We start from the raw sequence: 27307 nt of genomic DNA, 5'->3' as shown, positions 1-27307 counted from the left end.
CTGAATGAAAAATTAATTTAAGGGAAAATAAGGTAAGTGATATAATATGAAACTAATGTAATTATTTAAGCATAGACTGCTTACTGGAAAGAAAAAAAAAGAAATCCTTGATCTCAGGAGGATGGAGCCAGGAGGAGGCTGGTCTCTGCTCCCAAGGAACAAGGGACAGGACAAGAGGAAATTGCCTCAAGATGCACCAGGGGAGGTTTAGATGGAGATGAGGAACAGTTCCGTCCCCAGAGGATGCTCAGGCATTGGGAACAGGCTGCCCAGGGCAGTGGTGAAGTCACAGCCCCGGAAGCATTCACACACTGTTTAGATGAGACCCTCAGTGCCACGGGTTAGTGGTGGCTTTGGCAGTGCTGGGGAATGGTTGGACTTGATGATCTTAAAGGTCTTTTCCAACCTTGTTGATGATTCTATAGTTCTATGATTTAAAAAAGGAATACAAAACATGCATGACCACCACGTTATATTACTATGCTACAGAAAAAGAATACAATGCATATCTAGACTGATGAATAACTGATGACAACCATTTCATAATGTGTCTTTTTTAAAAGGTATTCTTAATTAAAAAAAAAAAGGTAAACTGATCTTTGAAAAATCCACAAAAACCTTACTTGAATTCAGTAGGGAAGATAATAATGTTACAAAATTAGTATGTTAACAGGTCTTTCATGTTTGGCTTTGTACTCAAGTTATTTCAAAAAGGTTGATTTGGGTATGGGTTTAATAAGAGGGAGAAAGCTGGAACTGCATGTGCAAGAATCTAAATAAATTAATCACAGGAAATCCCATTCTAAAATTATTCAGGATCTCTTTGAGAGCCTAAACATGGTATGTAAAAAAAAAAAAAACAACCAAAAAAACAACAAAAACCCCACAAACAACAAATCCCACAACAAAGCAATAAACCACCAGCAAAAAACCCAAACTTTCTCAAGTTCAGGTGCCACTGACAACTTGAAACCAACTACTTCTTTGCCACTATAGTTTTCCATACTGGAAACACCTCTGAATTTATTCAATCAGCCAGTATTCCTGTTAGACAATTAACATGCACCAAATCCCCTTCAGATACTGGATTACAAAAAAGTACAAAGAGAACAAGAGAATGTATTTATAAACAATTACAGTAACTGGAAATTACACCCATCACTCATCCCCCTCCACCAGTCTACACTTTTCCACTACCTGCACCGTAAGTCTAGAAGTCTGTACAGCATACACTTGCAAAGATTTGATTTCATGTGGGGTTAGAACCTGCAGCATTGGCTATTTCAGCTTTTCTTTTTTTCATTAGGACATACTTCTAACATTTATCTACACCAGAAAGCACTTTCAGATTGCCATCTATTTCAAATTTAGTGGTAGCTGATCAAAGATATACTCTAAGCTGCTCTCTGCTGTGAAAAAGTGCATCTTCCTTGACTACCCAATTTTTTTTCCTAAAAACTAAGATTTACTTCTTGAAACATGGTCACTTAATAACAGAAGCAGATATTTGTCACCATTCTCTTCTTCCTCCCCTAGCTTTTCTCCTTTTCATTACCAACTCTCTGCATGCTGATCCTGTTTTCCATGGTTGTTTCCAAGTCCTTCCTTTCCTGTTGCTCTTCTTTAGCTTTATCTGCTTTACTTGTTCCCCAAACACTTCTCACACACGATTCTTTCCCAGCTCTTCAGTTTCTGCAGGTGTAAGAGTGTAGCCTGTTAGGTTGCTTTTGTATCTGTGACACCTTCTGTGGGGTCTTGATATTTTTAAGAAGCAGACTAAGAAGGGCAACAAACTGTCCAACTATCCTTGGATCAGACAGAGGTATACATGCTGTACTTCATGTCTAGCTACACCACACACTCCTTAAAACAGTTCAGGCAGGGCATGACACTCAAAAGGCATTGAATTTTGCAATTTTTTGTTGGGTCTTCTGAAACAGCTCATGTTATTTATTCTTCACCTAATGACAGGGCTGGGGATAAAAGCACAGAAAATGGCAGGCAGCAATGAGATGACCATCAACCTTGTCGTCCTTGGGAGAACTCAGAGTGGCAAAAGTGCTGCTGGGAACAGCCTGCTGGGCAGCTCAGACTTTGAGAATTATTGCTCTCCAAGATCTGTGACTACATGCTGCAGCCTTGGCCGCAGCCCCTGTATTTTGGGAATTATACGAAGAAATGGCAGTGAGCTAGCTCTTCGTGTTCGAGTACTTGACACTCCAGGCTATCCTCACAGTAGTCTGAGCAAAGAGCAGGTGAGAGACACAGTGAGCTCAGCCCTGGCTCACCACTTCGGAGAGGAAGGCCTGCATCTTGCTCTCTTGGTCCTGAGGGCTGACTTGCCTCTGTGTCCGGATGAAAGTTATCATACAATTCAGTTCATCCAGGTAACAAATAAATAGTCTCTTCCCTAATGGCAACTCTTTTTCCTTCAGGTGGCAACAGCTATGAAAGAGCTGACTGCAAAAGTGAAATACACAAGTGCAGCAGAAAACATTTCCTAGCCCAGCAGCTGAAACATAGCATTCACACCTCCCAACACCATAGTTACACTCACCACACTAAAACTGGAAATAGAGAGGCAAAAACTGTTCTCCCTTGTGCATGGGCTCAGTCCAAAGGAGTTTGAGAACTAAATTTACTTTTCAAAGAAAGTTTTTCTCTCAGCAATCAGTTAAAACTTTATCATGAAAGTTCTAGCTGATTGAAAAGCTTTTAAAGCAAGCAAAAATCAGGTTACCTCACCCTTCTGCACTCTGTGTAGACAAAACAGAGCAACAAGCCCAAAATCCCATAGAAAATCTGACTGACCTGACACAAGGATGCTCAGCTGTCCTGCACTGTCACTACTGCTGTATCTGTAAGACAAAACAACTAGAAAGTTACCATAGATTTATTCATAAAACAAAAAAGATGCCAACAAATTGATACTGCTCAGTTTATCTGTCTCATCAGATGAACTACATTTGTACTGTTAATGACGACACAAAGGGTTTCAGTTGTTGCCAAAGTCATATTATGCTTTGCATCTGTCTTACACTAGTGAACTTTATACACATCTTTAGGATGGAAAGGACTTCCTGGTTCATCAAGTCTTATCACCTGCTGTAACTGGTATTACCTAAGTACATCTATAACATATATATGCAGCTAAAATATACCAATATATACATATATAGATAGAAAAACCACTTTCAAGTGTTTTGTTTGATTTGCTCTTCTGTTACTTTCTGATTACTCTTTATTGGTAGGCTACTCCTCACTTTTCCAGTAGTTCGAGAGTTGGTTCTAATTTCAACACTCTTGTTCATTATCTGTTTACACATACTCATTTTCAGTGTTACTCTTTTCCCTCATACAGTTCTCCATCTCTCTATACTTCACGGTATTAAAGAGCAGCATTTACTCAAACTATTTTTATTCTAAGCTGATGAAAAATCATCATGTTCCTTAGTTTCAGACTGTTATGGATCAAGTCCATGTGGGCATTAAAAGCCTAAGAGATGTCACTATGCCTTTTCTCTTTAAACGGACCTTTAAAACACATACTGGAAAGAAAGCATATTTAAAAATGATGATAAAGCAACACTCCTGTTTCATGATTACAGCTTGCTGTCAGCATATCTTATGGTCAGCTTTTTAGTTACTTTCCACTTAGCAGACCAGATGCTGTGATTTCCTCAGCCACAACCACAGCAGGGCAGCTGCCCAGATGACGGGAATAGGAACTCTGTACTTTTATTGGTTATGTTTCAGTATGTCATTCCAAGAAGACATTAGCATGAAGACTACCTTTAGCAATCAGTTTTCACGTTCCTCTGCAAATTACAGATGCCCTATCAGTGAAGATAATATAGCCTAATGAATTCAGAGTGGTGTATACTGACTTCAGAACATTAGCATTGAGTGCGAGTCCTCAGCAAATCAAGGCACTATCCTTTCTCTCCAACTGATAACCCAACACGTCCTTACACAGCTTACACCAAAAATTTGTGTGGGTACAATTATTTTTACCCTAGTGTAAACAGATTAATCACTATCAATATACAGTTCTTTCTAACTCCCTGCTTATCCTAGAAGTAGAAAGATACACTTTGAATCAGTTTTATACACCTTGGTATTTAGGCTACAGTTTAAGATATTTGCAAAGTGGATTGTATTCCAAATAGGCTTCTTGTCACACACAGGTGTTAGCATGACTGCACTGAAGTAATCTTATTTACATCCGCAAATGAAAGCCTGAGCACTTATTTCCATTACATTTTTCTGTACTTATTGCAAAAAGCAGCTTGTTTTCTCCACTCCCCTCCATCAGATGAACCACAGTGGTTACAGACAAATTCTCTGGCCCATTGCTCAGATTGATGCATTTGTTTTGTGATCTTCCTGAATTGATGAGAATAGTTCAATTTTACAGGATACAGCTGGAACTGCAGTTGGTCCTACGTAGAAATTCGTCATTTATTTTTTTAACACAAGGTAATTTGGTGATTTTGAATTCCAATTTCAAATGTCTGTAAAAACTGTAGAAATATGGATATGAGGAAACGAATGATTTAAACAAATGTGTGACACAGCTAAACAACTATTTTTCCTTATTTACATAAATTTTTAACTGGAGAAATACTATTCACATCTGTAGCAAGAGAACAGAGAACTGCTAACACTGCACAACCACATATTTCCACTTAAAGTAGATGTTAATGACTTGGGAAGGTGAAAAACACCCAAAATTTCAGCAACTCAGATAGCATGAACTGGATTACTGCCAGGAAAAGAACATGTAGCTGGTCTGCTAATGCCTAAGTATATGAGGCGGGAGCGGGAAAGAGGAACAAGGAAAGATAACTATTTAGGATTTGGTTTTTATTACAGGAACTTCTGGGCCCCACATGGAATGATTTCACTGCAGTTCTACTTACTCATGCAGACAAGGCAGAAGAGGCTGGATTCAGCGAGGAAGCATACTTGCACAGTGCCCCAAGTACCCTGTTGTCACTTTTGAGCTCAGTACAGCACAAATACATCTTCCTAGACACCCAGAAGAGCATAATTAAAGAGGAAAGAGCTAGTGTCTTAAGAAAGCTCTTGAATTTCATAAAACAAAATAATTATCAAATGCTTCCTCTTAAACATAACAAAGCATAAAATTAGCTTTCAGGTGCTCATTTGTCTATTTGCTATAGCAGGTAATATGTAATAAAAGAGTACTGGAACTGGAAAAGTCCACACCCATACAAAATACCTCTGAATAGTTGGAGATATCTCCTTAGATTACAAGACTACTTGTCCTTCAGAGTACCTCACACTACTGCATCCACAATTGCAGCTTCAAACACAAAATTCAAACAAGCTAGTGCTCTAAATCACAGTCCTAATAAATACATAGTCACAAATCAGATTTTATTCTCCACCAAACTATATATTGCAGTTCTTACAGAACACGGACCTGGAAGAGAAAAATAAAAGTTAAAAATGAACATGAATTCAGACTGCTTCTTCACATTTTCAGGAGTTTCTCTGAATTCCAAAGTTTGTGACGAGCTTTCAAGTGTTAAATACTAAGTTTTACCTACTGTAAAAGTACTTCTTTACCCTGAGTAAGAATTAGCTAGAATTGAGATTCTGAACTCCAAGAAGTTCGTTTAATAAGACATTACTGGCTATGTAGTTTACACAGCAGATAAAATAGCTCCTATGTGCTTAAGACTATTCAGCACATTTAAAAGAACCAATACTACTGCTTATTTCCAGATGCATGAAAAATTAATACAGTTTACAGGCACATACAAAACTCATTCGAAAAATAAACCCATTCATCTCTTCTTTTGTGCCTGTTCCTTGTAATTTTACATCATTGTAATTTCGTTTTCCCAACCACTTTACTGGATGAAGTTCAAAGCCTACAAAATCAGAGTGGCTATATTTTTTTTATTTCAGTGGTTAAAAAAGCACTGACTGTTTCAGTGGTTAGACAGTAACCAGTTAATTAAATATTATATGCCAAAGTATCTGAACTATCTCTAAACAGTTACTTCAAAAGTTTATTGTAAATTGATCTAAAACGGTTATTTTTAGATTATTAAAAGATAGGAATTAAAAGGAGCAATTTGAGGCTATTACCACAGCAACAATGACTACTTCTACTACACTATTATGGAATAATTCTAATAGTAATAAGTGAAGAAGCTATTTCTGTTAAAACTGAGGCATCTTTTTTTATACAATAATCACTGCATAAAAATACATTAAAACAAAACAAACCTAAAAAAAAATTCAACTCATTTTATGCCTGTCTGGGCAGTGGAAACAGATATTTTTATGATAGTGTTTGACTAGCTCTGGCAGTCTATCCGCTCTTCATTCTTTCTTAGTACTATCCCTCATTTAGAAGGAAATATGAAAATGGACTAGATATATAGATAACTATTATAGCCAAATGACAGCTTTAATCTTAATAACATGATAACTTAATTGTGGGACAACAAATTACACCCATTTGTCTATTTAGGGCACAAAGGGTCATAGTTTAATCTTCCCCTTACAACTGTCTGCAGACTACTGAGACAACACAGCCAAGAACAAAGTTGCAGAAGTTTATAATATATCTGAAAAATGCTTATATAAAGAGGAGAAAAGCTATTAAAAGGTAACAAGAAGAATGAAGACAATCATGGGCTTTACTGACCAACTGCTAGTCCTGCACCTCTTGGAGAGCAGTTAGCACACACGGAACACAACAGAAATTCTTCCGTATCAAGATGGTCTTGCTCCATAGATCATGTAAACCTTTTAGCTGTCCAGAAAATATGCTTGCCTGCCTGTAGTTCTACCATGAACAAGCCTTGCCAATGAAGTTCTTGAGCACTGAATGGTTAATGACCATTGACAATACTTAACCTCAAGGACAGGAAGCACAGTGAATGTGTGAAGTGTGAAAGTATTGGAAGTATAACACATTCTGTACCCTCTGGAAGAGCAGTCAAACAAAAAAGGTATTAGACATGCATTTCATGTTTTTTATTGTGCTTGCATTACTTTCCATCTCAGCATCTAAAAAAGTTTTTAACAACCATTTATTTATTTAATTCCACTGTTTGCCATGGTCTCTGCCCTGCAGACTCCTTTTCCTTTCACTTCAAATGGAACTCCTTTGTATGTAGCAACACACTGGTCATTGGTATGAAGATCAGGTTGGATTTGCTCCCAAATCTTCTTCTTGGGATTAAGTTCCTTCTCAGGATCTCCTGTTTCAAAACAAAGAACAACCTAATAGCACACAACACAGAAGGTACAGCAAGAGATCTATTTATGCAGGCTATCACAGATGTGTATATAACTTCACCACAAACACTTTTTTTTTGGGAGGGTGGGGGAGGGAACCCCCAAACATTATCAACAATTCTCAGAATGAATACTTCTAACTGGAACTAGGGATATTCTAGGAAATATCTCCAGAGCATGTCTAAAAATGCTGATTTTTTTCAGGGGGAAAAAAGGTTTTAAGTAACAGACTACAAATACTGTCAAAAAGAAGAAATCAAATCATTGCTGCCTGTTGATTTACACCATTTAGAGACCAAAAGGGTTCCTAAGAATTAAGTAGATGTGGACCATACTAATATACTACTCACCTGTGTTGACACACGTTTGTCAACATCTTAAATTTATTAATTAACATTAAGTACATTTGGCAGATGCCCTTACAGTTGAGAAATATTGAACTTAAGTAAAAAATAGTATCCAAAATTAGGATACTGACACGTAATTTTAGCCCCGAGTTTCAACACTGTTCTTCTACTTCTTTTTGTACTGTTTGATGACAAGTTCTGGTGCTTAAAATAACGGCATTAGCAATCAGCTTGTATTTCAATGCTTATGGCCTCAGTCTCTGTAAGTTTCAGTTCCCTGTTGCTGTGTACATACCCTGGTAAGCTACATAGCCCCTAGAGGTATTGACAGTCTAACTACATTACCAAATCTAATTATTTAAGAATGTCTAATGACCACAAGCCAACCATAAGGCTAAGGGACTTCAACGTATGTGTTTCTAGTAGCTGTTTGAAGTTCATTATTGCTTGGTTTATTCCGGACTGGATGATTAACAGGCAGTCAAATGAACTACTCATTCCTCCTGTTTTGTTTTTCTCCTTCAGATATCTTCAATGGTTCAACCTACTCATTCTCAATGCTTCCAAAAGGGAGTTACTTCTGCCTGTAGAAAGGTCTAAGTTCTGTAACTTCTATATCTGTAACTGCATAAGAGAAGTAGACCAGGACAGATTCCTCTGTCAAGTAGGCTAGCCTTGCTAGACCAAAAGTCAATAACGTGGTTGAGTTATTTCACAACCACAGTGCACTTAATATTTAAAAGAAAAATTAGTAATGCTATTAATAAATTAAACATTTAGAGCTAACTGTGCATTTTAACAAAAATAAAAATCCTGCTTAATGCTCAAGTTTATAAGCAAAGACAGACTTGGACTCAGACTAAAGAGAATGTATACAAACTAATAAAATCATTAAACAGAATGTCAAATGATCTGTGCATTTCTTTCCCCGTCCTTAAATATAAAAAGCTTTGGATGTTTCTTTGGAATCCTCTGTCAAGCTCCCTTGGGATCTGTGGTGAGCTCATATTAGATTAGCATAGGCACCAATTTTAAATATTACCAGAGCTTTAGGCTGTGCATTTGCCTATGAATTCTCCTCATTGCATTCCTTCTTCCCAGAAAATATTCTTTAGAAGGGTTTCCATAAATAAATTTAAACTTGTACACGCTTAACAAGCTTCCCACTCTCTTTACACAAAAAGAACCAAATAAGAGGTCTCAAATTTTGTTAAACATGTCATTCAGTTTGGCAGTTTAAATATTACAAAAGAATTTCCCATAATAAACAAGAAACCTATCTGCTTTGTAACAGCTCAATAACTACTGAAAGAATGTGTAAGAAGGGGCAAAAAGCTGGGGTGATGTATGTGACCTTATGAAAAATTAATACCACTTAGCTGCTGTGGGTTATAACTATACAACTGAAGGAAAGCATCAGTCCTCCAAAGCTTTGATTAAAGAAACCTGTTAAATACACACTAACCACTGCACCCCACTTTTAGCACTTTCTATTTTTTCAAAGAGATAATTATTACTAAATTGCCAGGGTTTCTGAGACCAGAATCATTACTTTATTATATAAATAAATAACAGATATATGGGTCCTGTGACATTTTTGCGTTGAAGAGTTTTGTCAAAGTGTCAATTATACTGCTATTAGAAAGTAGATTTGGCAGTTAGCTGTGAAATCTCCAAGAATTATTGCTGCTTACAGCAGTTACTGTGTGGGAAGGTGCAGTATTTACAGACATATAATAGAATAATTTTTCAACGACTTATAAATTGGACCACTAAAGGAGGAGAGAAATTTGGTGAAGTTCTTAATACAAAGAAAGGTCCAACAGATCTTGAAGATCCATGTATTGGAATATACGACAGTGTCAACTCCACTTAAGGGCAACGACATCAAACAAACAGAAAAGAACACTCCTCCAGACAACAGCATTCCTTACAAAATCATTTCCCTATGATACTCAAGATAGCTCTAGGAAAACTCTCAAGTCTGCAGAAAAAAGTCCAATTGCTTTGAATCAAGACACCATGTGTTTACTTTGACTACAAGGACCAAGGAATATTAGCCTGTATCTCATGAATACTTTTTTATGGTAGAAAGAGAAGGCTTAAAAATAACTTGACTCCAGGCTCCTTGATGGACAGCTGCATATGTTTTAGAGTTGCTTTATTGTTGCTGCTGCTGCTTCTGCTGCTTCATAGGCTTTCATACTTCAAACTAAAATAAGACCCAGCTGTCCTTTCAATTTTCATTTCAAGGATTCAAACTGAACCTTTATGCTTTAAAATAACTTGATCAGAATGTAAATGTTTAATTAGTTACTGAAATCAAATGACAACTGACATAGCAAGGATTCTACCCGCCCCATTACAGTACTATGAAGCACTAGATTGCCTTCAAGGAGATACCAAACTGACCAGAAGTTGGTAATTACTTGGACAAAAAAGTAAGTAGCAAAAAAACCTTAGTCTCTAGCTAAAAGAAATTAAACCAAAAACAAACCAAACCCTCCAGGTGACTATTTTCCATCCTTTATTTGTACAATATTAGTGTGCTAATAGCAAAATAGTTTGAATATAATAAAATGAGAAAATTTGAACAAAAAAAACCCCAAAAAACAACCAGTTTAAAAATACTATTTTATCTGCTTCAGCACTGAGGTCAGTCATTTCTTCCACTTTCCCAGATACCCACTTACCAGGAAAACCATCAAAAGTGATTCTATCTCCAGGTACTGCCCCAGGTGGGGGAGCCAGAATTTCTACTTTTTCTGGGGAGCTGGCACACATCACCATTGCCTGAGATACTACTCCTCTCATCTTTGCAGGCTTCAAGTTACAGAGTAGTATTGCCATTCGATTCTGCATCTTGGGGAAGAAAACGGAAGGATGTGAGAAGTTAAATGCCATATGCTTTTGGAGATTCCAAATACTTCATTACAGCAAAAAAAAAAAACATAATGAAGACTCCTTAATACAGAGAAGAATCACACAGAAACAGATATACAATTTTAATGCTTGGACACCAGTAACAACACTTAGACCACTTGAGAGTTGGCCAGGGAATAAGGGAGTAATCGCTGAATTGCGACATATTTATGGAAATACAAAATGTGAAGTTCAGAAATCCCCAAATCAGGCAATGCATTTCACCCACATTCCATCTTTACTCATTCTAGATCATCACTTACTTTCAATATAGGACAATCAATCAAGCAATTTCCATTTAATATTAATAGTAAACAAAAAACCCAACAAACAAACAAAAAACCCAACACCAAACCCCATCCTACAAATTAGGCTAGCTCACAGATAAAGATTTCAGACTGTGTACTGGAAACATACAGGTGTTTTACATAATCAGTTCACTTGAATCTTAAATATTACTTGTTTAACCCAAAAGTTTTGAATTATTTTTTTAGCCATTAAATATGGCTGCATATACTGTGCACTGCAATTTGTTAAAACTGTAACACTAGTTTTCTTCCTTTACTGTTTTAATAAAAATAATACAACAGAGAAAACATACTTGGTTAGGGGAAACTGCCACACTTAGGCCTAAAAACCAACACCTTTTCAATAAAAGCTAAATAAGAAATTTAGAGAGAGACAGAAAGTAAGAAGCCTTAATGCCCATACTATTACTACACATCTATTGCTTGATTTTGGTCTTTCTGCATTACAAAATAAACTTAAAAATAACCCCTGCAATATTAATAATTGATCATATGAGCCTTATTAAGTATTCTGATTATACCATATTTTCAAAGTAAAACAATTTAAAAGAAAAAATACAAATACCCAAAATGAAACAGTTACAATAACAAGCTGATCTTGCATAAAATTTAAGGAAGCTCGTTGACTGAAACTTTCTTAAGTTACTGCTACACAAGAAACGGCTGCAAGATGTCAGTGACACTGAAGTGCAAATTGTAGATATTATCTAGCACTGAATAAAAATTGGCAAATAGATAAAGAGAATAGAAGAAACAAGATTTCTTCATTTGCTACTCAACTTCAGTTTCGATTAACAGGAAAAAAAATCCAGATTTCAGAGCATTGCTTTTTTATTACAATTATACAATTGACAAAACCAGACTGTATTAATACAGAAATAGAGATCATCATCTTCAGCAAACTAACAGGAGAAAAAAAAACAAACTAGCATCACATCACTTCCTCCTCTCCAATCAGTGGCCCAAATATTTATATAAATTGCATGATATTTTTGTATGAGAAGTAGATTACTATTATAAAATTAAGAACAATTTATAAACATTTCAAAGATACACATTATTCCATCACTTTTACTAGGAAGTATCTTCAAATGCTTTTGAAAAACTCCTCTAAACTAAGCCTTATATCGATTTCACAAATTAATGGTAAAAACCCCAACAAGGTTAATTTTATAAAACAAAAAGAAAATCCCACCCCACGATGGTCAGCCAAAACCGTAACACTGCTATCTGAAGGGTGGTTTTTTGCTCTTTATTATAAATGGCTCCAATTTTAAGCCTGTCTTCAGATAAACGACAATTCCCTAAGAATACAGAAAAAAAGAAACTAGACCTAAGCAAGTGCTTCCTAACAATGCAAAAGTTTTTAGTTGTTGTGGATTTCCAGAAAACACAGGGTTGATTACAGTAACAACAGCTCTGTATTCCTTTTGTCAAGGAAGCTGATGTTCAGGTGTCATTCTATCTGCACTGCTCTTAGGAGATCTTTATATAGTAAATGATAAATTAAACCCTGAAAAGCATCAGCTACAAAGGGTCAGATCCTGTAATTCTACTGATGACCACTCTCTGTAACCACAGAAATTAGAGGAACATATAAACAACCTTGTTTTTCAAAGCTAACTGTAAAAGTAAATTGGGGAGTTTCCTGACAGATAGATGAGATTGGGCAGAAAAAAATAAAGAAAAAAATCTGACTCCCATTATGTGAAAAGTTCTATCAAATACAGGGAGTTACTGAAAGCAGCTGAAAGTGACACAGATAGTGTGCTTCCTTCTGGATATCTTTTCTTATCCAGTAAAGTAAATTTTGGTTAAGAACTATAGGGTAAATCTCTACACTTAAAAGGAAACAAACAGAAGTAAGTCTTTGTCTACAGGGAACCAATAAGGCTTTGATAGCTCAGAACATGTTTGATACATAAATGACCTGAGACTCAGCAAAGGATATTCAAATGTTATCGCCCTGAAGAAACAGTAATGTCTGTCGGCCTTCCAAAGAGCCTTTTGTTTCAGAAATCCAGGAACTTCAAAACTGACAACTCAACTAGTGATAAACTCAGCCAGTTTCAGCAAACGTGTTAGTTGTGACAGTTCCTAAGGTTGGACACACAGCTACTTCACATTCAGAATAAAACAATGCAGTTTCCCACTGCACAGGAACTAAAACAACTTAATCCTGAAGTTTACTGTACACAAACCCCAAAACCTTATCCTTGAAGCATAAGTGTTAAATTGCTCTTTTCCCTAGCTAATCCTTGAAGTTACCCATCTAACTTATTATCGGGTAGCTATCCTTCTGTATCTCAAAATCAGATACTGTACCAGACTTCAATGGCTAGCGAATATGAGTTAAAACCAACATACTGATTGCTTTAGAACTAGAGCAAGCTGCAATGCTAACACCAACAAACAGCCCTCCTCAATCTATTACATGCTTGCCTGCATCTTAAATTTGCCAGTAAAAGTAAGAAGCTTGGTTACACAGATTTCTATTTATTTCATATCTGAAAAGAAACACAGTAGCATTTAATATACTTGAAGCCTAATGCTACAAAAGCAGAGGAAAAATGGTTTTAAAAAGGTGTCTTCTATTACACAGAATGTGTCAATATGTTTACAGTCATGCGGTAGTCACGGTTCTTTATAATTTATAGAAGAATGTTTTCCACGCAGACTACACAAGGAAAATCAGAAGATCAAGAGTATGCATAGAGTGGTAATTATATTCTTTATCAAAGAAAAAGAATTGTAAATTCCAGTACCATTTGCTAATTCCTGGGTGGACAACACTAACCCTTAAATAATGCTCTAGAAAGAAAAAAAGATTAAGTCAATTTAAAAAGAAAGGAAAAGTTTCTGGTATAAAAATGAGACTATACAGTTCTTAACAGATATAGCTGTAATGCATTCTCTCACAAAGAATGGTTGTAGGATAGCGTTTCTGATGATGGACTCTTCTCTTCTTGCTAGGTTTAAGACACATGCCCTGCATTCTCATCCATCACTTTAGACCACTGACATGAGCATCTCCTAGGTTAAAGGGGATTTCAGGAGGGAAAAAAAGCAATAGTTGAGAATGGTCTGTACTTCAAGAATAATTGCCCGAGACAGGTATTGATGCTAGGAGCACAGAGATCCACTTCAAAAAGCCAGATGCAGTGGCAGAAAAGCTGTCTATTCCTGCTGACATTCCAGAATGTTCTCCAGTTGTCCTCAGCTGCTGCTGAAAGAGCCAGTGTTAGCATGGTCCACCTCATGCTTCAGTTCCATATCCCTGTTACCATCTGTACAAGATACTTGGGACTGCAACTTCTGCCTTGGCTTCACCACCAGCAGTGGTGCACAATGTACAACACATGAAGTAGGCATTCAAGAAGTTTTCACACCCCTAAATAACTTGCACTGCATAACAAAATGTTAATGAAAATATACATTGTGATTCTTAACCAAAAGTAAAATCAGATTGCACAAATACAACAAACACTGCTAAATTAGAACAAACACTGCAATCATAAACAGATTATTTTTTTGGTGAATTACACCCCTAGTCCTTGATCTGATGTACACATTTTTATATAAATATGTCAGTAGTTTCATGGCACGCCTTTGCGTCTTTGAACACTTCAAAAAACACAAAAGATGGAAGCTTGCCCCTAAGAACTTACTCTCTAATAGACTTGCCAAAAAGCAAACCCAGACATACAAACTAACTGTTCCCAAAGAATGTGCAAAAATGATCCCTAATTCTTTTTTAATGAGTACTTTGGATTATGTTTTCTAGACAAAAAGCAGGTTCAAGAGAAAAGACTGGTATTGCCACTGCATTCTATACACTTCATGTTCCTAAGTTTATTTAGAAAGGCTTTAAAGATATTTTTCTACATACATACTTTGAGAGTTGACTTACAACTTGAGAGTTGACTGCTAGCAATTTGACTTTCTGCCCACTGCAAATCTAGTAACTGGACATTTTCAGGTGTCAGCACAGAACAGTTAGTGTATTTACTAATTTTTTTTCAGTTGAGTAACTTTCTGCATCATAACAACAATCACAATTTTAATTGCTTTCTGTACTTGCAGTCTTAACACAGGGACAGGGCATTAATAAGGACTGAAAAGCCACTTGAGAAAATGCTGCTTTTCCACACTAAGATCAACTCCTTCATGACCCCCATTCCACAATTGCTCTATACAGCATTGCTTTAATTGCCAAGCTTCCATTTGAATTTAAAAGTAGCCTTCAGTCAATTCCTGCCTTCCATGAACCCTTTAGAAGGAGGGTTTCTCTAAAAGGAAAATGTAATCTTTAAGTATTAGATTGTTCCCAAGACATACATAAACCATGCACATCAAACACAAAATATATCAACTATAAAAAGCACAGAGGCAGACCCTATTCTGGACAAGAAAGTAAAAATACACATTTTGCGTTCCTGTTGTTTAAGCCACTCACTACCATCTAAGTCAAATTTACATGTGCTTTGCTTTACTCCATGTCAAACACTTCAACAGGCTATGAAGAAAGCTGGAAAGCAAAGGTTTCAAAAGTTTGTCTGATAGCAAAATAATTTATTGTGGATTCTCTATTACCTAAAGGGAGAGTCACATCTGTTTGGTTTAGGAGCCCACTGTGTATTAATGGCATCACAGGGGAGTCAGGATTCCAGGACAGAAGCAGAAAGGAATTGATACAGGGGAAAGGTACTCTGTTTTCTGGCAAATGTTAAGCGTTACTTCCATTTGCATTTTACTTTTGTTTTCATGACCACAAAAATCTTTTAGCAGATGAAACACATCCTATAAATAGGATGTTTATGAAACACTTGAGATACTCGAGGAATGGAAAAGATATCAGTAAATAATTTTGTCAATACCTGATCCAGAGGAACATGTTTCACTAAACCACTGACAACAGTCCTTGGGCTTGCTTCACCAACATCAACTTCTTCAACATACAGAGTGTCTGCATCTGGATGCTTTTTGGCAGTGACAATGCAGCCAACACGAAGATCCAGTCGAGAAACATCTACAGGTTTCGCATCACTACTTCCAGCAGCTGGCTGCTGTTTCTTCTCCTTCTTGTCACCTGTTAAAAAAATTAGTTCATGAAATAAGCATTATGAAATGTTTGAATTATGAAATAAACATACGACTATTCCAAAGGAAAGCGAGGTACAATCTGAGAAACAAGTGTAAGTGCAAAACACAAATGAAGAGTAAAGAGTTAGAACCTTTATTACAAGTTTCCATTGGAGAATCATACAATCCTAGAACGGCTTGGGTTGGATGGGACCTTAAAGATCATGCAGTTCTAACCCCCTGCCACAGGCAGGGCCACCTTCCACTAGACCAGGTTGTTCAAAGACCCATCCAACCTGGTCTTGAACACTGCCAGGGATGGGGCAGCCACAGCTTCTCTGGACAACCTGTGCCAGTGTCTCACCACCAGTCTACATCTCTCCTTTATAGGTTTAAGCACATTCCCCCTTCTCCTGTCATTACATGCCCTTGTAAAGGCCTTCTCCAGATTTTTTGTAGGCTGCCTTTACGTATCAGAAGACTATTATAAGGTCTCTCCAGAGCCTTCTGTTGTCCAAATTTAAGCACCCCAATTCTTTGAGCCTCTCTTCAAGAGCTACCCTTCAAGATGACCTTAGCTAACTGTCCTGGGTTCAGCAGCAGCAGTCATTTTTTCTCCTTCTTCGTAGCTGGTGCAGTGCTGTGTTTTTGACTTTCAGTCTGGCAACAGCCCTGATAACACTGATGGTTTTAGTTACTGCTTAAATGTTTACTCTGACCAAGGACTTTCTGAGTCTCATGCTCTGCCAGGGAGGAGGGGAAGCCGGGAGGAAGCCAAGACAGGACACCTGACCCAAACTAGCCAAAGAGGTATTCCATACCACAGCATGTCATGCTCAGGATGTAATTGAGAGTTACCTGGAAGGGCTAGCTCACTGCTCAGTTGGGCTGGGTATCAACGGGTGTTATTGTGTTCTCGTCCCTTGTTATTTCCCTTATAATTATTATTATTGGTGGTAGCAGCAGTGGTTTGTGTTATACCTTAGTTACTGGACTGCTCTTACCTCAACCTGTGGGAGTTACATTCTTTCGAGTCTCCTCCCCATCCCTCCAGGAGCGGGGGTAGGGGTGGGGGGGCGAGGGAGAAAGGGATGGAGTGAGCTGCGTGGGGTTACTGACTGCGTTTAAACCACAACAGTTCTTCTCCAGGAACCAGAGAAGGGGGGGGGGGGAAGGAGGTGTAAAAGAATGTCTCCTTCACAGGTTGACCACCCGAGAAGGAGAAAAGACATGTGTAATTGCTAAGCACTTCTATTATATACCTCCAAAAGTATAAAGGTAGTGACCAAACTGGGAACATAAGCCAGATCAGTTTCATGATCAATGATTCTATTGTATTACAAGTCATTTCCATAAAGTACAATGAAACAAGAACCAGTCATATTCATTGTAATTGAAGAGAAAGCGAAAAATACCATCAAAATACTAAACAATTAATGTCTAAGATAATTTCAAAAGACCTGCTACCTTTATCCTTGGTATCATTCTTCACTGTTCTCCACTTCATGACATGTCTCTGTAACACACAACTGGGCGGAGTGGTTGACAGGCCAAAGGACCATGCTACCCTCCAGAGGTAACTGAGCAGGCTGGAGAAATGGGCTGACAGAAACCTCCCCAGGAAGTGTTCAGGTCCCAGGAAGGTTGGACAGGTCCTCGAGCAAACCGATCTAGTGGGAGGTCTTCCTGCCCGTGGTAGGGGTATTGGAACTGGATGATCTTAAGGCCCTTTCCAACCCAAATCATTCTATGATTCTATGATAATGATCTGGAGCCAAAAAATTCAGCTTTTAGCACCCTATTTATTTCACTTTAGAGAAATGTAGTCTGTCACGAAATAAGGAAAAGAGCAAAGCATGTCTGTATACAGCATGCATATAGATGTGCAGAAAACATCCATTTCAGTGCTGCAGGCTAAAGAGAGAACAGCACTTGTCTGGCCTGTGTTGGCATCAGCCCAGGATCAATATCCAGAGAAGCCTCATAGATGAGGTTTGCAAGTTGAACAAAGACAATGGGAATAACCAGAGAGGAAACATATGAGATGGGTAACAGAAAGCAAAGAGATTTGAGATAGTCCATATTTTTTTTTTGTGTTTTCATCTACATCCCACCTCCTTCCCCCTTTTTATTTCCCTCCCCCCTTTGTGTGTGTGTTCTGATTTTACTTTTTTCTGCTGTGGGGTATTTGGGTGCTTTGTGGGAGGTTTTTTTTTGTTATTGTTTAAAAAAAAAAGGAGTTCAGCCACATTAGAAGAAATTGGCATGTATTCCATGTAATTAGAATCTGCAGCTCACCTGACAGCCTTCATTAACTTCAAGAACTTCCAAGATCTAAGAGCTAGTGCACAACTCTTCCTACTATGGCTGTAGAAACTGTGGTCTTCTGCATCCAAAATGATGTAAAAATACTTGCATAAATTAAATGCCTCAACTGTCTATCACAGCTAAGAAAACTTAAGTACCTTTTTTTTCTACTTTTTCCTTCTTTTTCTTTTCTTCATCTTCACCTTTAACTTCATCTTTGGAACCAGTAGATGATGTGACTGCTGTAGTTTGTGGAACATCATCTGAAAATGAAGCCGTAGAAACGGCTGTACCAGGAACTGTGATCTGTTTTACTAAAATCAAAACCACAGAAGTTAGAAGGATTGCCAGAACTTTGAACACTAGGACACTTAGTTTCTGACACAGATGAAAAAGTAGAACTGAGAATTTTGCTTAAAATACCTACATCACAGCTGCTGAATAGTGAAGCACAACACTGTGAAACACATTGCAGAGCTCAATCTGTATATGGTCATTGTGATCAGTTAAGAACAATGTCTTTGTGTTCATCTAATTTCTGTGCTCAACTACTTAAATCTGTCAAAGCAGCATACACTAATTTACTTTAAAAAAAAATTTAATGTAGTCCTATTACCTTGTAGATGAAACAGCTAAATAAAGCTGGTTTTCCCATCTTGGAAAAAAAATAATCCTTGAAACCTCTCTCAAGCATAACAAATTCTGTGAAATATCCTACACCTGTCAAGTATTGCTGCAGAGTAACAGACAATGGAAAAATATAAATTAATGGTTTGGTTTAGTAGATAACAGGGCTTTATTCATACCCAAAGGAGAAAAATATTTCTCAGCATTTATACAATGCTAATCTCTCTGAAAATGGAATGTGCTGTTTTACCAGAAAAAAACATTCAATACAGTTAAATGCTAGCATCCAGCTAAATCGGATGCTATCTCTGACAGCATGGGTAAAAATAGTAATAGCTGTTGATGGCAGAAGAGGCTTTCTTTGAAAATTATTTTAAACAAAACACACAGGATCTGAAACACTTCAGTTTTGTTTTTTTTCTCCTTTCTTTTTACTATGAATTATATAAAGATGGTGCAAGCTGAACAGAGCTACACAGAGGAGTGCACAGAAGGAAAAAGTGCAATGTCTTACTACAGCATGAAATCAAAAATTCAGAACACATTGTTTCTAATTTTACATTACCACAGATTTCCTAATATGTCACTGTCTATCTGTACTTTGAACTATGGCTTGATTTTCCATAGGGATTTTTCAGTCATGACAGATTAAAACCTTGCAAGCATCACAAAGTGTTAGACATTCAGCAATTTCTAAGGTATTATAAGGAGTCACTGCCATCAGTCAAATTCATGGCTAATTATGAAAGTCATTGTACAAATCATACAGAGAAGCAGTTCCATGTCTGATTAAGGTCCAGCATATTAGTCTTGCACATATTAAAATGCTGGAATTGAGTAACTTGTCATAGGCATGGAACCTAGGAAAATACAGAATTTGTAAGAAATGCCACAGAGTCACATAGAGAAAGATAAAAATCAGGATAGTTCAGGTCATATTTTGTGCTAAAAAGATCTATGTTGGATGAGGATAGGACTCTTCCCCCACCTCCATTTCGAATTTCTGCCTGAATCAGCTCCTGTTTCAGCCCTTCAATTTCTTTCTTCAGTTTAGCATTTTCCACACGGAGCTTCTTCTCTTCTCGGAGAGATGCCTGCAAGACTAGAGGTTTCAATCATTAGGATTCAATCATTAGGATTCATAATTTGGCAAAGAGAGGTTTTTTTGTTTTGTTTTTGTTTTTTTTTTTTTTATAAGAAAAGTGAAGCCCAGTGAGCAAAACAAAAAGTGGAAGCTTTCAAGGAGTATACAACAAATATTTTGTAATCCTTGTTTGTTGAAATAGACATTTTTTACAATACTTAAGTACTCAGGTTGCCTCTCAACGTATTAGCTTCTCAGGTCTATCAACAGACTCACAAGAAACCTCTTTAAAAAAGCTTGTTCATATAATACAGAGCACCTTAATTCATTGATACCAATATAAAAGTTTAAGGTATGATACTCTTGAGAGAAACCCAGTGGTGAAAAGCAGTAACACAGGCAAATGCACAGCCTCACACTGTTCCTGACTCCCTTTCTCCCCCCACAGACAGAACTGTCCTACAGAATTTTCATTATCTGTTTGTGTCACTAATCCTTTCTCATTCATGCCTTTTCAACTTCAGAATAAGCAGCTTCAAAAAAACCTCACAAACCACTAGACAGTGAAGTAGTGCTACTATTACAATCTTCATCTTGGAGAACTTGAATCACACTTAAAAGGCTGACAACATCAGTGAAGTTGTCCATGTTCTCATTTTTTTCTATGAGTTAATGTTAACCATCTGGTTAATGAGTTTATCATAAGATAGGTAAATCCTTACTAGCTTTCTCCTTGAGCAGAGCAATTTGTTGCTTGAGGTATTCAATAACTTGATCGGCCTCTGCACCCTTCTGCTCCAGTCTGTTCAGCACTGCATTGTTGGCTGCCATCTTTACCAAGAAACGGGCTAAAAACCTAGACAAACAACAGACAGTCTAAAATTAATGACTAAACATAATGATGCTGCCATCTCTCACCTAAATTCAGTTTCTGGATAAGGAAATTTGATAAGTGAAGAAGCTGGGCTCCCACCTCCTAATACAAAGCCCAAACAAAAAGCAATGTTGAACAGAATCTATGTCTGACAGCTGCTTTCAAGTATTTTGGAAGAAAAGCTATTTTTCTTCCCAGCTGCAGAAAACATGTTCTTCCTTCATGAAACAAAAAATTCCACCTTCTCACAAAGGTCTGAATAAATCAGAGGAGAGGGATGAAGGAAATAAAAGAGAAAAGGTTGGACAGCAGAATACCATGTCCTGGTTTCAGCTGAATAATTTATTAAATGTATGCAGAATTTTATTAAGACTAAGAAAATAGAAACATTCCTCAAAAATTTCCAAACTTTTCTAATAAATTTATTCAAAATATACTGAATACTTCACACACTGTGGTTGTGCCTACATTAGAATTCCTGTTATTTTACTTTTAAGCAGAATTTATCAGTATTTTTACTTGGGTTGATATAACTTTTATTGCAGGTTTACACCTTCAGAGTTATTGTAGCACTGATTTCAACTGTCTTATTTTGTTTCCAGTAAAATGGAAGGCTAGGCACACAGTTAATAAATTAAAGAAGCAGGAAACACAGAAGACCAGTAAACAGAAGAGCATAAATAAATGCTGTTCAACCTTCTTTTAACACGTTCAACTCCTTTTATTGGGTTTCTGTAATGTTCCAGAAATGAGCTATACCTTGTGTATAATAGCCCATATTTCTTGAAAGCTACCATATCTGGCTACTTCCTTCTCTGCAACATTTGTGGCTGACCACAAAAGCTTGTATAGTATCAACAGAATGATGAAATACAGTCACTCATATCTGCAGCAGATCCTTTATCAGTATCTGTATGAACAAAGAAACTGTACTGAAAGCTGGCACATCCTTCGATTAAGAAAACTGATTATAGGTGGGAAGAAAAGACACCTTGCAGACCTTCACAAATAACAGTGACATAACTCCTGTGAATTTGCCCATCAACTGCAACAAAGGGAAGAACTGGTAAGAAAATGGTAATTCAGATGCATGCATTGGCTCCTCAACCTTATCAAAGCCCCAAAATGCCTTTTCCCACATCAAAGCAGAAGAAAACTTTCCATTTTATTGCAATATTATTCTGACACTATGACCTAAATCTGTTCTTAACATACCAATATGCTCTGTTAGTATCTGCAACAAAAGCCATGCTGAAAACAAAACAGGTTTAGAAGTAACTCAAAGGCAAACAGACAGAATCGTACTCATGTCAGTGTCAACATATCACCTTATGGCACTCTCAGTATCAACTTACATTTGATATCTGATCTTCTATTACAAAGAACTTAATTCTAAATGCTATAGATTGTAAGGGCAAAGACAACGAATGAAACTCAGTCTAATTAAAAGTTCCCAAAGTAAGATTTACAATGCCAGTGAGATATCCAGTAGTCAGATGATACATGGGGTGTATTGCTCCTGCACAAAGATGAATGAACCAACATCTTGACTCCTCTGCAATCTAATAAAAGCGCAGTCTGTTTTATACACACTGCTTCACTTAAAGATGCAAGAGCATTACTGCCATCACACCTTCTGCTCATCCACAACAGATTTTTCTTTTAAAAGAAAGGGACTCTCATGGAGAGAAAAGCTGTAAATTAATCTCTCTGGAACAGCTAGATTAATTTTTGATATTCAAATTAATCTCTGCTATTAAGAAAATTTTTGCTTTATGTGCAGTTTGAAAACAGAGGATTTTAAAAAGGGAAGTTATTCCAATAAGTTACTGATTTAGTTGTCAAATTGAAATAGACATAAAACTACTATGGCACAAAACAGCACAATACAAAGTCTGAGGTATTACTGTCTGCATACCAGTAAGATTTCTTGCGAGCTACATATTCTCACAGGGAAACACAATACTAACAGTGGAAACTGCCAAAAACAACAGAAATGCTACTAATACTTCAAAGTGAATAGAACTGGTACATTTTATAGGTTTTAGCCAAGTTGGCTAATGAACTGAAGATCTGGAAATGAAGCTACATGATTATAATGGGCAGACATTTTCCCAGTTGTCAAATAAACGTCTTTAAACCTAGTATTATAACACTAACACATAGGAACAGGTATTTCCATTACTAATTTAAAGAGCCAACAGGCTGAAATGAACTGCTGCACATACAACAGCGTGATAAAACTGGATCTAAAAGGGGTACATAAAAAAGTCCAGTTAAGCCCCATCCTTTATTACAAGACACAAAACACATTAAAAACTTTAGCACTGCAACAATCAAAAGTTACAGTCAATTTATTGGGTTTTTTTGAAGTTTTTCCCTATTTTTTTGTATTCTATTATGCTAATACCCCCCCACTCCACAGGAAAAAAAAAAAAAAAGCCCTGAAAGAACCAACTCCTATTGGCAATACACAAAGAAAGAAAAGAAACCAAAGAATAATATAGCTTAAAAAACCTGAATCATATCTTGTTACAGATACATTCCAAGCTGTGTTGCAGAAAACATTCCAGAGGCCAACTGAAAATATCATCACTTCATACAGTGTGCCTAATGAAATGCTTTCTCTTCAAACAAAAAACAGTTCTGAAAAAAAAAAACAGGTAAGGAGTAGCTATATTCAGACCTTCTGAAAAGGGTAACTTCCTCAAGTTAGCTGGTTAAACAGTTTCCCTTAGCTAAGCAATATTAGACCTCTAAGGACTTTGTTACCTACAAGATATTCAGAACCACTCCAAAACCACTTGCTCCACTACTATGGAACTCAATCTTCAAATGGGAGACCCAAGTCCTGCAGTTATTAATGAGTAAGTTACATATCAAGACATAAAATTTGCTAATTTCTCATCATTCTACTTGCTGATACAGAGTTGCCTATCTTTTTTAGACAGGAAACATTGCCTCCTGCTGTCTTCTGCAGTACCCTTACAGGAGAAAGCAAGCATTATTCTACTTTGTTTCTCTAGAACATAACACGAAAGTGTCGCCAAAATGACAAACTCTGTAATAAATCAAGACTTCTCATTTAGTACAAATTATCCCAAAATTTCAATGTTTTATGAATACTGGTTTATCAACATTGACCTTGACCTTAGAATATATCCAGATCAAGAACTAACACACCAAGAAGATTCTAAAAACATAAACCTTGTTATAGTTCCCTCTGCAACACTAGTATTCTTTTTTTTTTGTTTGTTTTACAAGCAATGAAAAGCTGAATCCCCGTAACATTAATGACAAGATTTAAAACTCAAACTCTAAAAACTGCGTCTGGAATCTAGCCATAATCTGAACATGTAATCAATTACTTTTCACTATTAGAAAAGCAGTCATTTAACTAAAAAAAAACCCAGAAATTAAAAGTCAAATTATTCCCCAAACCTGAAATATCAGCTCCTTTTTCCAGCTGGGGCTTAAGAAAGCTCAGTACTTTAAAGTCCTCAGCTTTTTCTTGTAATGTTATGTTAATGTCAACACACAAGACTACTAAATACGAGATCTAACACACAGGCTGATTAAGACCTACCGCCTACAGATCAACATGTTCTCCATGTACGTGTCAGGTACATCTGTGACAGTGATGCACCTTTATTTCAGCATTTTCAATTCAGTAAATTTTTATGCTGCTCACTTAGGTAACAGGCATCTTATTTCTTGTTCTCACTTTTTCCCTATGGGCCTTAATTCAACACAACCAAACACCATGTGCATTTCAGTTGGTCACCCTGAGCATGTGTCCAGACGAAAAGTAGATAAATTTCCTCTCAAACTATGTAAAATGAAACAAAATTATCACAACTGCCTGCAACTCCTCTCTTCCTCTCTCACATAAACACTAACTCCTCCACGACACCAGGGTAAACTTCAACATCAATCTGACTCATTACTGCTTCTCACTTTGTGCTAGCTACGGAGGAATCAAGTATTTTTACATCAAAGCCAATCCTACTGATCTTTAGCAAAGAGCAGACAGCAATAACAAGGTGACCCAGATAGCATAAACATATGCCTTACAGAGAGTACCATGTTTACGAATACCCATCAACCAAGACCTAAGGCAAGGACCCACTACAGGAGAAAGTAAAAGCCTGGGAAAAAAATGGTTTCCTTTAGCAAAATTACAAATTTGTAAAATTGCAGAACTGCAATTCTCAACTGAAAAGCAAAAAATTAGAAGTTCGTCTCATGAAGCAGAACGAGTGGGATCAGCATTATTCTAAAAGCTATCAATGACACAAAGGTAGTATCTCAAATGTTAAATAAAGCTCATTAATTTAAACTATAGAAAAAGATTTAATAGCATTCCTCTTCCTAAGCTTTTGGTCTTAAGTCTCAAGCAGTTCTCAAATTAAACTCCTTTTCTTCTTCCATGAGATGTTTCAAGATGCTTTATTGTGGCCAACTTCTATATGTAAGATAGAAAGTATCAATGATCACTTTGTTTCTTTAAGAAGTGTGTTCAAAGACTTCTATCTGAGCATCTTTTTAGAGTATGGTAATTTCTGGCAGACAATCTTACAAAACCCCATAAACAGAAAGTGCCAGCTGTTTGCCAGATTCTGCTTTCCTGTACTTTGCACTTCTGTGAACTGTCAGGACACAGTGAATCAGATTTAAGAATCTCACATCACACCTTTTTATTCTTCAAAGTAAGGAACAGTAGCAAGCAGATCAAAACAGACAGGGAAAAGAGTGCAACTGTTAACTTTCATTAAACCAAAGTATCAGTGCAACTAGGAAATTGTAACTCATCCCCATCTTCTCCTGTCCCAGAGAAACAGGGTTCATGCTTTCCCAATTTCACTTTTTTTGGTAATAAAACTTCAGATTTAGATTTCAAAATTATGAAAATTTAATCTATTAAACATGCACACCACACCCTCCCCCCCACTCACATAAAGAAAACCCAAACAAGAAAAACCCAACCCCCAAACAAAATAAAACCAAAACCAATTAAGAAAGAAAAGAAACAAAACTGAGGAGAGCTATAACTGATTAGCTTTGAGATAAAATCTTAGATTTGACTTTATTATCTTCCTACTTTATTCTAATTAAAGCACAGAAGATCAGCAGCAGCTCTCAACTTCTCATTAGGAAGGCAACAGTCTGTAACATTTAGTTACAACTTTGCAGTGATTAGTTCTGTTGCTAGGACATTTTGGAAATCATAATTCCTTAATTGCATAATAAAGGAAAACAGGAAGCTCCTCACAAACCTGTTTCAAAAAACTTGCCTTTTAAACCCGTATACAAATAGGCTAAGGTATCAGTAGGCAGCAGTGTAATGCTGAGAAAGAAAACAGAAGTATTTTAGATGTATTAGATATAACTTCTGCATTGCTTGAGACTATTTTGTCACAATCAAAGCACTATTCCCTTGTAATACTAGAAGAAAAAGATCTAGTGCACTCCATTACACTCAAGTACCTTTCCACCCACACTGGAAAGACAAACACACATCAGTTATTTAACTACCAAAATTAAGTATATTGTTAGCACTGTAAGGGAAAAATGTAAGTTTCCCGAATCTCATGTTGTTGAAGCAAGTTTACATAATTAAAAATACAGCTTAAGGCTCTAAGTAAATACATGTAAATGATGAAAATGTAGATGCTCACCTGGGTCGTCCTCCGCATACAGCAAAGGAGACCTACCAAAATATCTTGGCAATGGCTAAAACACTTGAAAGCAACAGCTATCAATGATAGAACAATTAAAAGCAAGCAAACGAACAAACAAAAATAACCCAACCAATCTGTTAGGTTTGGTTACCTATAATAATATACCTATAACACAACCTCACCACATATTTCTTAATCAAGATTTTGAGCAATATTGATAAATTGCTGTGTAGAAACTCAAAATCTAGAACTTATTATCAAATAATCATCATGAAAACTCATTTTTGACTCTCAGTACTAGACCAGTGACCTGCTACCAGGTACTAGAAATGTGGCATTATAAAAGGCAAACGGAATTTTAACTATGACCCTTATATTTTGCTAAACAAAGAATGATCTTTTTAATATGAGTAAAATGGAATTACAGCCTAAAATGTAAGATAGTATTGTAAACTATGGCAATACAATTTAGAAGACTTATAATTGCAAAATGACATAAGAATTCCATCTTCCTCATCTTCCCAAACAAGTGATTGAGTTATTGCTATAACTGGGGCTTTAAATAGTTGAACAGCCTTGGCTGGTGGTTTCTTTAACACTTAAATACAATTTTTAAAGTATTCATTAACTATAAACTCCTATGTAGTCAGCACTGAAAGCAATTTGCCAAGCATCAAACTGTGCAAAGTTGTACATTTCTCCCATATGTTATTTCAACTCACATCTTTTGCACTGAGAGAGTCAGAATAATTGCGTTGCAGATCTCCAAACAACTAACATGTATAACACAG

At 36.7% G+C, this 27307-nt stretch overlaps 2 protein-coding genes across 3 annotated transcripts in view; one reads left to right on the top strand and one right to left on the bottom strand.

Moving 5' to 3' along the window:
- Positions 1-1980: 1980 nt before the first annotated feature.
- On the top strand, positions 1981-5209 carry GIMD1 (GIMAP family P-loop NTPase domain containing 1). The gene is made up of 2 exons (XM_005148637.4): positions 1981-2387; positions 4876-5209. Exons 1-2 carry the CDS (start codon positions 1995-1997, stop codon positions 5146-5148), a joined length of 666 nt encoding a protein of 221 aa, XP_005148694.2. The 5' UTR covers positions 1981-1994; the 3' UTR covers positions 5149-5209.
- A 1787-nt stretch (positions 5210-6996) lies between these two features.
- The window catches only part of AIMP1 (aminoacyl tRNA synthetase complex interacting multifunctional protein 1), a 33150-nt gene continuing 12839 nt past the window's right edge, over positions 6997-27307 (bottom strand). Inside the window, exons 2-7 of one of the 2 annotated variants that reach the window (XM_005148638.3) lie at positions 20684-20817; positions 19866-19979; positions 18409-18564; positions 15739-15950; positions 10325-10493; positions 6997-7247 (exon numbers count right to left, since the gene is read on the bottom strand). In XM_005148638.3, the coding sequence (XP_005148695.1) occupies positions 7081-7247; positions 10325-10493; positions 15739-15950; positions 18409-18564; positions 19866-19979; positions 20684-20817 (952 nt within the window). In that variant the 3' untranslated portion in view covers positions 6997-7080. The remainder of the gene's footprint in view (positions 7248-10324; positions 10494-15738; positions 15951-18408; positions 18565-19865; positions 19980-20683; positions 20818-27307) is intronic. The other variant, XM_031048510.2, reaches the window with a different exon arrangement.

Source organism: Melopsittacus undulatus, chromosome 7, assembly GCF_012275295.1.
Source record: "Melopsittacus undulatus isolate bMelUnd1 chromosome 7, bMelUnd1.mat.Z, whole genome shotgun sequence".
Taxonomy (NCBI): Eukaryota; Metazoa; Chordata; class Aves; order Psittaciformes; family Psittaculidae; genus Melopsittacus; species Melopsittacus undulatus.
The sequence above is the reverse complement of the archived record's forward strand: the minus strand, read 5'-3'. Positions and strand labels throughout refer to the sequence as shown.